Source organism: Panicum virgatum, chromosome 1N (genome assembly GCF_016808335.1).
Source record: "Panicum virgatum strain AP13 chromosome 1N, P.virgatum_v5, whole genome shotgun sequence".
Classification (NCBI taxonomy): Eukaryota; Viridiplantae; Streptophyta; class Magnoliopsida; order Poales; family Poaceae; genus Panicum; species Panicum virgatum.
This window is the reverse complement of record NC_053145.1, coordinates 49348323-49359650: the sequence shown is the minus strand read 5'-3', so window position 1 is coordinate 49359650 and position 11328 is coordinate 49348323. Positions and strand designations below refer to the sequence as shown.

Below are 11328 nucleotides of genomic sequence, written 5' to 3'. Positions count from 1 at the left end.
CCCGGCCGCGCGCGCGAGGGATCGGCGGAGCTCTCGCGCCCGGTCCGGGTGGTGGCGATGGGGCAGTGCCTGTCGTGGGCGCTGGGCCTCCTCCTGCCGTCGCTGTGGGAGGCCGAGGTCGCCATCTCCGCCACGGCGCTGCTGATCGCCGCGCTCGTCCTCTTCCTCCTGACGTCGGAACAGCACGCCACCAAGGCCACGGCCGGCGGCGACGGCGGCAGAAGCAACTCGCCAGGCTCCTCCTCATCGCATCCCTCTGCGGCCGCAGCCTGCCACCGTGATGCCGGGCGGCGCGGCCGGAGCGGCGCCAGGGGCAAAGCGCCGCTCTCCGAAATCTCTTGCGCCCCGGGCGCCGGCGGCTACGTCATCAAGGTAACTGCCGCTCCGAGTTTATCCACAGCATTGCAGAGACACCCATCTCGATCGACCCCATTGGCAACTCTGATCGATGTGCCGATTGCATTTGCAACGCACCTGTTGTTCTTGACGTGTTCGTCTGTGGGCTGTCAGCTGGAGCTGCTCTCTGCCAAGTACCTGATCGGCGCCAACTTGGACGGCAGCTCCGATCCCTTCGCCGTCATCTCCTGCGGCGAGCAGAAGCGCTTCAGGTGCGTGGCGCTCCCTCCATCTTTTGCATCATCGTTGCTGAGCTCGTTGAATGATTCTGAACGAAGAGTGAGGGTGGCTTCCTGCATCCTGCAGTTCCATGGTGCCCAGCCCGAGAAACCCTCTGTGGGGAGAGGAGTTCAACTTCCTGGTCGATCAACTCCCTGTAGAGGTAACAGCAAACACCAGCTTCCTCACTGCTGCATTTGAAATTTCGAAGTGCTGTGACTGCTGGCCACGTGACAGCCACTGTACCCATCGATCACTTCACTTCCATTTCCATTCACCGGCCAACCCTGCAGTACTCCCAACACAAGCAGTCGTCGTTCGAGTCTGCAGCCACCGAGACTCTCAGTTCAATCATGAACATGAACATGTCAGGTTCCCAACAAAATGATGGATGCCTCAACACGAGTTAACCAAGCCATTCATCCACACTGCCCGTCTGCCCCAAAAGCGTGAGAGAACAGCAACTCCGTTAGAGATGGACCAGGGTGTACGCCAGCCTTGTTCGGATACAAAACTATTGCTTTGCCACTGTAGTAGTCTACTATATTGTCAGCCCTCTTAGTCCCTGCAGACTTGCTTAGAACCTTCCAAGAACAGAGAAAATCGCTTCCTTTTGCTGCTGAACTTTGAGAATTTAGATTCCAAGTACATGAAAAAATTCAAAAGGCGGCGCTTTGCTGCGTCATGATCATGTTGCAGAATTTTTTTCCTCCCCAGCTCATACCACCCCAACCCCACTACAAGTAGTGGTCCTTATGGGCACTGAGTAAACTAAGCTCCAAATCACGATTTAAGTAGTGACCAACACCCAGCAGAAAGTTATATAAAGTAGCATCAGCGAGCAGCATAATGAGCTTGGGAGTACAGGGCGTGCATTGCTGCGCAGATGCAGCATCATAGCGCTTCTCTGAAGGCACGTTTCTTGTCTCATCAGGATAATATCGACGTGACCTGCCAATGATTAATATTCAAGTAAGATTAACATGGAATAAATTGTATGAATTTAACGAAATTACAAGGGTAAACTACAATTTACTTCATGTGGTTCAGAATGTTTCCTATCCCCACCCCACAGCTAGGCCCAAAATACTGAATGGAAAATTGGGAGCATCTGGCTTTCATAAAAAAAAAACAAAGTTGAGAACATCGAAAACGAATGTCCTTTTTTTCTAAATATTTGATGCCAGAATCGTAAAGACTAATTAAATGGGACGTCTTGTTACTTTCTGCATAGGTAACCATAACTATATATGATTGGGATACTGCATGCAAATGCAAAGTTATTGGATCTGTAACTATAGCTGTTCTCAGTGAAGACGAAACTGGGGCTAGTTGGTATGAACTGGACAGCAAATTTGGTCAGGTAAGACATGACTCTATGAAAGCTTTGCGGTTGAGTGCTTTGTTACATTTGCCACCATCTTAATAATTCAATTGAATTTCAGCATGTATTTACAATGCCAAAAACATCTGGTTGCAGATCTGCTTGCGTCTTCGTTCAACTAAAGCATTCCCAGATTCTGATAGGTAACCTTGTTTGTTTTGGAATGACTGGAGCAGTGTTTCTGAATGTAAACATCATCCCCATTTAATTGTATTTTCCAGCTCCTTTGAAGAATTTACTGGAGCTGAGTCCCCAAGAAAGATGATACTGAAGAAGCAACACCGAGAGATGATTGAAGGCATTGGTCCTCTGCAAACCATATATAAACTTCCTCATGATGAAGTACTTATTCTTGACAATTATAATGTCGTATGCAAACATGCAATAATTTTGACACACCCGATTTATCCTTATGCTTGTAGATTGTTCACCAAAGTTACTCCTGTGCTCTGGAGAGGTGTCTCTTGTACCATGGCCGTATGTACATCTCTCAATGGCATCTGTGCTTCCGCTCTAACGTATTCTCCAAACAATTGAATGTAAGCGAATCTTCTGAAATTGTTCCTGCCAAGTTCTTAGTAGATACTCGATACTTAGTCATAAACTGATTGAAGATGAAATATGCATTAGGCTCTTTTGAGATTTCTTCAATCCAAAAATGGTCCTTGGACAGTTGTAAATGATTTTTCAGATTAAGAGCTGTAAATGATGAGCAAGGCAAATCATAGTTTCATCTCATCTGGCTCAGAAAATATGTAAAAGTTTAGTTGTTATGGCACAAATAAGGTACCAAAACCAATAGATAACAGTATGAAATTGGTGACAAGAAATTTTAGAGTGGTTTTTCATGAGTTCATTCTCCAATATTTGCATTTTTCAGGTGATTATTCCATTACAGGACATAGACGAGGTAGGCAACCCATGTAGCCCTTTTCTGGCTTTATTCTCTGCTTTCTTTTGGTTGAAAGATCTGACATACAAACAAATTTATCCTGCAGATAAAAAGAAGCCAGCATTCTCTTATCAACCCAGCCATTACTATTTTTCTTAATGCTGGTGCAGGTGGACATGGAACACCTCGTTCATGCAGTCAAAATGGTAAATCATCTTTCATGGCACAATCTTAATAAGTTATACAAACACACACCCAATTGGAAAGGTAGGCCTTATGGATTCGGTCAGATTTCTGAAAAATTCAACCAGAGATCTTGGTTGTACCATTTTCAAGATGAAGTACTCCTGTAGTCCTGTACAAATAAACCAGTAGCAGACACAGCAACATCTCAATACCTCCTAGATATAACATATGTGTCATGTTTTTTCAGCTTCCATGCTGGAAAACTATCAAGAGTATCTTTCGGTTGAGCATGTGCCTAAATTTTCAGGAAGGATTAGGTATACCTTCGCATCATTCTGGAGTAGAAACCGTACATTTAGAGCTCTAGAGACCGCATTACAAAGTTATGAAGCAACCTTGGAAGCTGAAAAACAGGTATTTAGAAAGTGTTGCAGCTTTATCCAGTATCTTTCCATTTCGTCTTGTGGAAATAACCTGATGTTATGCTTGTTATCTCACAAGCAGGTGAGAGCACATGTACTTCTTCAAAACGAAAGTAACAGCGTACTCGGTAGCAAGACAGACAGCATAAAGACACCAGAAAAAAACATTGAGAAGTCAACATTGCAGCCTTTCATCAACGAACATGTTCTTGCAGATGTAACCAGTGTGAGAATCCCACTTTGTTTGGCCAATTCCTCTGATGTATAATCCATTTCATAATTCTCATATGACGTATCTAGCAGAAGTTCTTCCCTGGTACAACGGAGAAGTTTTTCAGTACAATATTGGGTGACAATTCAATGTTTTTCCAGCAATACCGAGATGCAAGAAAAGATACAGACTTGAAGGTGCCTATTTGTCAGTTGCACTATTTACATGTTCTAGCATTTGTTAATGTTAATTTCTTCAACCTGCTACTCATTTGACTGCGGACAGCAATGACCAAGGTAATTTAATAGATAAATATTTGGATTTTACTTCAGCTGAGCAAGTGGTGTGCCTCAGAAGAGTACGGTGGCAGGGTTCGTGAAGTAACGTTCAGGTCACAATGCCACAGTCCTTTGTGTCCTCCAGACACCGCGGTGACAGAATGGCAGCATGCTTCTTTCTCAAAGGATAAGAGAAACTTGGTAACAATAACTTAGAACACATATATCATTGCAATTTTTCTGAGTTCTTCCATCAGTAAAATAATGTGCATTTATCTGATTTCAGATATATGAGACGAAGCACCAGGCACATGATGTTCCTTTTGGTTCTTACTTTGAGGTATTTGTCATGTAATTCTGATATAGTACATTCTTAAAAAAAATAATAGTTGAAACTGAATATCTAAACCATTTGAAGGATATTCATCTGCAGAGCACTAGTTCTGTGAGATTCAGCAACTTGTGTTCTGGAAATAATTTAATATTTAATAGCACTGCTCTACATTCTATGTCTTTCTTCAGTTAATGTTTCACATTTATAAGTAAAATCTAATACTCTTATTGAATTAATATAGTAACATGCTCATATTTATCACAGTAGGTGGTAATGCTAGTTAACAGAACAAGTTTAACCACTTCGTTTACATACAAAGCTGCAGGTTATTTGGTCTTGCTAGTGTAATGTAAATAACTTCAGTGGGGGGGATTTTGGCTGATACCTTTCTTACAGATCCACTGCAGGTGGTCATTAACAACCTCCAGTTCAACATGTCAAATAAATATAAAGATCGGTAAGTTGAACTGTACTTCCATAAAATCTATTCAGCAGAACATATTTCCGATAATATGCACTATTTTTGTGCACATAATAGGGGTAAACATGAAGAAATGGTGCATATTACAATCCAGAATAAAATCTGGAGCAACTGATGAGGTACGCAACACCACCCTTGATATGTCTCCTAGCTAAAGAACATCTACTGTCAACATGAGGGTTCACTGATATTTCACAGCTCCGTAAAACAAGAAAATGGAAGGACAACAATTTAGATTTTAGAATTCTAATTTCTTGGACCAATTTGGTTTTCATTCTTTACTACTGTCAAATTAGGAATCTGACATGAATATGATATGACTCAAAATTTCTCCACACCACACAACCATCTAGCTATGATGATTGTTAAAATCATGTAAGATTAAATAAAGAAACCAGTACTGATCTTTTTTAAAAAAAACACCATTTGATAGTTTGTTCTTGACATGATCTGGTATGCCGGTGCAGTACAGGAGAGAAGTTTGCAAGATTTTGGAGGCTGCTTGTGATTATTTCCTCAAATCTGAATCAAATATCCATGACAGTGATGAGATTGTGATGGCATCTTCACCGTGAAAACATGCATATGAAAATCACATAGAGAGTGCCATGCGCATTTACAAGTGCAGTGCAAACAAGTTTGCAAGATTTTACAGGGTGCTTGTGATCATATGCCAAAGCTGGAAAACAGCCAAGCCAACAATGACGTTGCGGAGACATCCAAGAAAAGCTGTGGTGGAAGGCCACCCATGGAATCGCATCCACACAAACAAGAGGCTTCAGATCAGGGAATATTCCTGCAAAGTAGCAAATCAGTATGATGCACGATTCAGTACATTAACAAATTAATCATAGTAGTGACCTAGTTTATTGTTTCATTTCGAACAAAATAGGTATATTTGTATGTATTACATTTTACAGGTACAAGCTTCAAAAGAGAAATGGAAGTCCAAACTTCTGGAAGGACTGGTGCAAATTCACTTACAGCAGTACTTAGTGCAAGTTAATAGATCTTTAACCAGTTCATATAAAGTAAGGTTCTCAGAAAAGAATACAGAGATCAGAAATCTCTCATTCATTGATATCAATCAGTTGCTGGCAATTTGTCAGTCAGTTCCCCCTTTTTTTAAATGGGTCAATCAGTTTTTTTAACACAAACTATACTAAAATTGGAAAATTCCTGTGTACAAAATAACCTGAAGAAAATGTGTGAGCTATATTCTGCAATTAAATGTTTGTGGCTAGAAATGTTATACTAATTATTCGTGACAAATTTTCATTTGTCAAGGATAATATTATAACTGTGACAAGGTGGATGCTTATCAAATCAGATAGGAACAGGACAACAATTGTTTTTGTTACTTCGTTGAAATGTAATGCAAGTGCAATTTTTAATCACAACTTCCTTCAGTGCCTAAATCAACTGGGAGCTGCATCATGCAATGTAAAATTCTCAACTAAAAATCTTAGTTAACCCAAGGGATTGGCAAGACAAGTCAAAGAACTTCTGTTATAAGGAGCAGCTTAGGATGCTAGAAGCACAAGTGCACAACAATAGTTCCAGAAAGATGTAGTGAGTGAGGAATCACACATACCAGCACAGAATGCAACCAAGGCAGCTAAATGACCATTTTTTAGACCAATACCATCCTAGCATCTTCACAAGATCTACCCTGCATTGACATATAACTGATACATGATATACTTGCGTGGTTGTGCCCTAGGCAAAAGATCTTGAAAGTAGGCCATCGATAATAGATTGATTAGTAGAAAGGCACATATAGGCTGGGAACCCTAGGTTGGTTTATGGAACAGTACCGTCGTAGGATTCCCTGCCGCCAATCAACCTACAGGCGCATGGCAGGTGCAAGACATGACCTGGTGCGGCCGGCCTGACAAGTAGGGCCCACCTAGGCATAATCCTACATGTTTAACAGATCTCTCTCCACTCTCCAGTGATTCACATTTTTGTATTTTGCAGAGTATACTACACATAGTCAATACTTGGATTATTGGAGGATTAGTTTGTATTAGAATCACATAAATATTTTCACAGAAAGGCAATGATTATATATGTCACAACTGACAAGTTCTGAACCTCTCACTTATTACACGCAACAAGAACTATGTGTTGCTTTGCTTAAACTAGAAGTTCATCATGAATGACCATCCTGTTGTTCTGTTCTTTTAAATTAGGATAAAGCACATGAATATCATACCATATACCCCAACTTGGGACAAAACCAACAAGGAGGCAGATGATTCTAATACAAACTAATCCTCCAATAATCCAAGTATTGACTATGTAAGACAGAAAAGATCATGTCAATTACATCGAATTAAAAAGATAAGCCAAGAGAGGCTGATACTTCTAAACCCTACAGTTCTATGTGGTTTGTACATGAAAAAAAGAAAACATGATGGTAAACTGTATGGTAGTAATGCTAGTGATTATTCACAGGTCCTAAAGTATGCCAACCTGGTTTGTCTAATGCATATGGAATTATGGCAACTATCATGCATTCCTTGACCTAAACTCATTCTCAAGCCTCTTCATCTTTGCCTCTTGTGTTTTGATATCACGCTCGAGTTTTTTGATCTTTGCTTCTTGCTCCTTTATTATCAGAGTGAGGGACCTGGCATCTAAAGCCCCAGACATTTCGTTAAGTGACTGAGCCTGCAATAATATTCAAGAAGAATTAAGCCATATTTTTGTTTTGAAAACTGTAAAACAGGAGTCACACATTTCCCTTACAAATAATTACCATCATTTCTTCTGAAATCATTTAATGATACTACCGTCTGCAAGCGCCAGTAGGATTCAACAATTACAACTTGGTGTAGAAGATATCCCTTACTCCAGACCATTGATAACTTGACTAAGCTACTCTAGCACACACTACTAGAGCATATGCACACAATTTCCTTCTAATAAACCATGTTTACTCTTTTACCGGTTCCTCAGTTAGTTACTCCTTCCAGTCGTTGAGTTAAACAATCATCGCTCATTGAAACTTCTATAGGACGGCATGGTCTAAATCTAGATACAGTTTCCCTAAAAAAAATCTAGACACAGAGGGTCAAATAAAGATCATACTAACCTTCTCAAGGAGTTGTAACCGTTGATTCATATCATCAACAGTAGCATTCTGTCTTGTAGTTGCTTGGAGAACATACAACATATGGGTTTGAAGCAACTTCGAACAATGATTATCAAGATTACCCTGTGGAAAGGCTGTTTCACATCCAACTTGGTAAAAAGGGCAATTAATAAGCTTCATAGGGCAAACTGTTGCACAATGTTTGTTCATCTCACAACGCATAACATGTTGGTCGCACAGCTGATCACATGGCAGAGGCTTAAACGGACATATGGAGTCATGCTCCTCAATATGAATAACAGAAAATGAAGCTGAACACCCATCGTTTTTGCAGTTCACTACCCTAAATTTGCACTGACTTCTGTGGCCAGCTAACTTATCTTGCTCAACAAATCTCTCAAGGCAATGGAAAATGCATTTCATGTCTATGCTTTCAAGAATAGTCTCTGCAGTAGCCTTCCTTACGTCCAGTGCCCACACATTCTCCATCTCCATCTTTTGCATAAAATCGTTAATTTTGTTCAATCGGCTTTCACTGGACAAAAATCCAGACACGTGGCTCAGCAGGTTCCTTTTGGAGGCAACAAAGTCATCGATCAAGTCTGACAGGAACTCAGTCGGCCTGGTGGAGGCCTTCATTAATTTATCCGAATGATCTTCTCCTCCATCCACAGATTCACGAATAAGTGCTTCAGCTCTCACAAGCAGGTAATTTTCTAGCTCGGTCTTCACAGCGCCAGCTACAGAAGATGCGCTCTTGAATATATCGCCGGTGGTGCTGTCCACCGAAGCTGTGGCCAATCCACGAAGCAGGAGTTCTGTCATGCTGTGTATGACCTCTGTATCGCACAGGTCGCACCGTGAACTATAGCCGTCTTCCTCCGCCGTGCTCATGAGTTTGCCCAATGAAATTCCGGGCAGTATGCTTCAATTTGGTACAAAAAAGGTGTCCTGGGAAAGGAAAATAACGCAGATCAGAAACAAGTATATCTATCCTTGTACCCTGAAGAAACTATGGGCAATGAGCAATCCACTAACGAAGACGATTGAAACAATCCCCAGATAGGCGGGAGGCCCAGAGTGAAATCTTCGGATAGTTCGGCGCCATCCAGTCGGAAGCAGGAACAGGGAATCGATGGCCAGAACGATCTCCATGCCCCGAGCTGATGAGCAACCAACGCCAGCGCTACGCTTCTCCTAAACTGAACGCAGCGGCGCGGCACGGGAAACGGGAGGAAGAGAGCTGCGACGCCCCGGCGCCGGTTCGAGGACCGTAGCACCCGGGTGGATTCAGAGGCAGGGGGTGGGGGTGAGGTTGGGTGCGGCGCTTACCACCGGAGAGGAGAACGGTAGGTCGTCGTGGGGAGCTTTGGTTGCGGCCAGGCGACACGACGCGATCCGCCGGAAGCAAAGGAGAAGAAGAGTCCGGCGAGGCCGCGAGCCCGTCAGCGGAGCGGCCTAATAAGCAGTTAGATTTGGGCTGGCTTTGTCGGGGGACGCTACTGCGGGCCCGGCAGTGTGTAGCCCGTATGGGGCGATCTTTGGTGTCTTTTTTATTTTTGTATTTAAAAAAAAATTACAGAAATATATTTTTAGTTGTAGGTTTTACAGTCTGTACCCCTACCGCCCGGCAGGGGGCCTACCGTCCGGTAGGTGGGCGGTAGGGACCTATATGTAAATAAAAAAAATTTGCGCAGAGGCCCTTGGAGGGAGCCTGCCGCCCCCTACCGCCCTACCAGTCGGCGGCAGGCCCCTGCCGCCCGGCAGGGGGGCGGCAGGCTCCCTCCTCAAATATAAAACTCCGCCCTTCCCTCTGCGCCCTCATTTTCTGCCCACGAGATCCAGAGAGGGGAGAGGGAGAGAGGAGGGGTCAGGGAGGTAAAAAAACCGGCGAAGCCCTGCAGGATTTTGGATCCGAACCGCAGGTAACCAATATTTCTCAACTATTATAGACTTGTTTCTAAAATAATCATGAATTAGAATAGATTTAGTTTTTGGATAGTGAAATATAGAATAGTAAACTTAGAATGACAGTACCTTACTGTTATTGCAGCATAAGGCAATGGCTGCCTCCAATTCTGTTGGATTTTCATGGACCGAAGAAAAATCCAGTATATTTCTTGAGATCATGACACGTCTTGTAATCAGTAAGAAGTTGGATCCATTAGCGGATGGTACGATAGAGATGGTGTTGTCCAAATTAGTTGAGTTTAAATATTTGACATTGTTTCGAGGTATTACAATGCAAGATTTAAAGGAATACCTGCTAGAACGTAGGAAGATATACATGAGGGTATGTGAACTAGCGAATCATCAACATGTTATTGGATTCTTACAAACTACTTGCAAGATATGGATGCGGCCAGAGCTGTATGAGATGCAGATTAAGGTAACTCTTATTCAGTTCTAATCACGTCCGTTATTTGTAATCCATATTTACGAAATAGTAAAATTATTGTGTAATTATATTAGACCTGGGCATGGGCTGCCCGACCCGACGGACCCGACCCAACCCGCCCGAAAATAGCCCGACCCGACCCGACCCGAAGAGTTTGATGGGCGGGCTCGGGTCAAAATTTTTGACCCGGTATGACTGACGGGCCGGGCACGGGCTAAAAATTTTGACCCGAAACCCGAAAAACCCGAAGGAACCCGACATTTTACATAGGCCCGGCCCGACCCGACCCGAACCCGACCCGACCCGACTGGCTGTCGGGTCGGGTGCGAGCTCAATTTTACGGCCCGACCACCGGGTCGGGTCGGGCATGGGCCGCTATAAAAAACACCGGGCTTTTTTTGGCCCGACCCGAACCCGACCCGGCCCGGAGAATGCCCAGGTTTAAATTATATGCTAGGATTGCCCCGAGGACACGGAGTTGATTAACAAATCGATACCAAATTTCAAAAAATTGGTATTTATCTTCGGTGGAGTTATGCCGCAAACTAGACGAAGGAGGTGGAAAAGATCTTCGGGTCATAGTTCTCGGCCTCCGCAAGAACACGTGACCGGAGGTTCGTCAAGTCGTGCTGCACCACCTCGAGCACCTAGTTGTGTTAACTGGGATGACGATATGGATGACTTCATGCCCCCCAAACCATGGCCTCGAACACCTGATGTTCCTCCCCCTGTACATGAAAGTAGAACCATAAAAGAGAGAAATGGAAAGTCAAGAGGTTCGTCAAGTCAAACTGCACCACCTCCAGCACCAAGTTCTGTTAACTGGGATGACGACTTAGATGACTTCATGCTCCCCAAACCATGGCCTCCAAGAGATGATGTTCCTCCCCCTGTGCGTGACTACCTAGATGATTTCATGAAATAATGTGTAACATATATTGTTCATCGGTCTAGATTGTGAAGCAAATTGTACTGAAATAATTTAGATTCTTCAGTATCATGGGTGTGTACTCATTTAGCTTTCTTC

General features: G+C 43.1%; 2 protein-coding genes across 7 annotated transcripts; one reads left to right on the top strand and one right to left on the bottom strand.

Annotated features, from left to right (window-relative positions):
- LOC120656372 (BAG-associated GRAM protein 1-like) lies at positions 1-5412 on the top strand. Its single transcript, XM_039934441.1, has 16 exons — positions 1-608; positions 703-778; positions 1850-1978; positions 2096-2142; positions 2221-2341; positions 2422-2538; positions 2880-2909; positions 2998-3097; positions 3385-3491; positions 3582-3725; positions 3803-3907; positions 4043-4189; positions 4275-4328; positions 4719-4779; positions 4861-4922; positions 5271-5412. Exons 1-16 carry the CDS (start codon positions 58-60, stop codon positions 5376-5378), a joined length of 1959 nt encoding a protein of 652 aa, XP_039790375.1. The 5' UTR covers positions 1-57; the 3' UTR covers positions 5379-5412.
- LOC120656371 (TNF receptor-associated factor family protein DDB_G0290965-like) lies at positions 3495-9399 on the bottom strand. 6 transcript variants are annotated; one of them, XR_005667882.1, is made up of 7 exons: positions 9236-9399; positions 7904-8854; positions 7282-7479; positions 6398-6475; positions 5457-5599; positions 4708-4744; positions 3495-3812 (listed from the first exon to the last, which is right to left on the bottom strand). XR_005667882.1 is itself a non-coding variant. In XM_039934439.1 (4 exons), exons 2-3 carry the CDS (start codon positions 8795-8797, stop codon positions 7318-7320), a joined length of 1056 nt encoding a protein of 351 aa, XP_039790373.1. In that variant the 5' UTR covers positions 8798-8854; positions 9236-9399; the 3' UTR covers positions 5348-5599; positions 7282-7317. The 6 variants fall into 6 exon arrangements, 2 of the variants coding, with proteins under 2 accessions (XP_039790373.1, XP_039790374.1); XR_005667883.1 differs by lacking the exons at positions 3495-3812; positions 4708-4744 and adding an exon at positions 4781-5325; XR_005667881.1 differs by lacking the exons at positions 3495-3812; positions 4708-4744 and having other exon boundaries at positions 5299-5599.
- Positions 9400-11328: the final 1929 nt, after the last annotated feature.

What these genes read in the sequence shown, in the direction of transcription:
- LOC120656372 (XM_039934441.1), top strand. Translation starts at nt 58, where the DNA reads ATGGGGCAGTGCCTGTCGTGGGCGCTGGGCCTCCTCCTGCCGTCGCTG. An exon ending in GCATTCCCAGATTCTGATAG is followed by an intron (nt 2,143 to 2,220) that starts GTAACCTTGTTT and finishes TGTATTTTCCAG; the next exon opens with CTCCTTTGAAGAATTTACTG. An exon ending in TTCTTGCAGATGTAACCAGT is followed by an intron (nt 3,726 to 3,802) that starts GTGAGAATCCCA and finishes CGTATCTAGCAG; the next exon opens with AAGTTCTTCCCTGGTACAAC.
- LOC120656371 (XM_039934439.1), bottom strand. Translation starts at nt 8,797, where the DNA reads ATGAGCACGGCGGAGGAAGACGGCTATAGTTCACGGTGCGACCTGTGC. An exon ending in GGTTACAACTCCTTGAGAAG is followed by an intron (nt 7,480 to 7,903) that starts GTTAGTATGATC and finishes ATATTATTGCAG; the next exon opens with GCTCAGTCACTTAACGAAAT.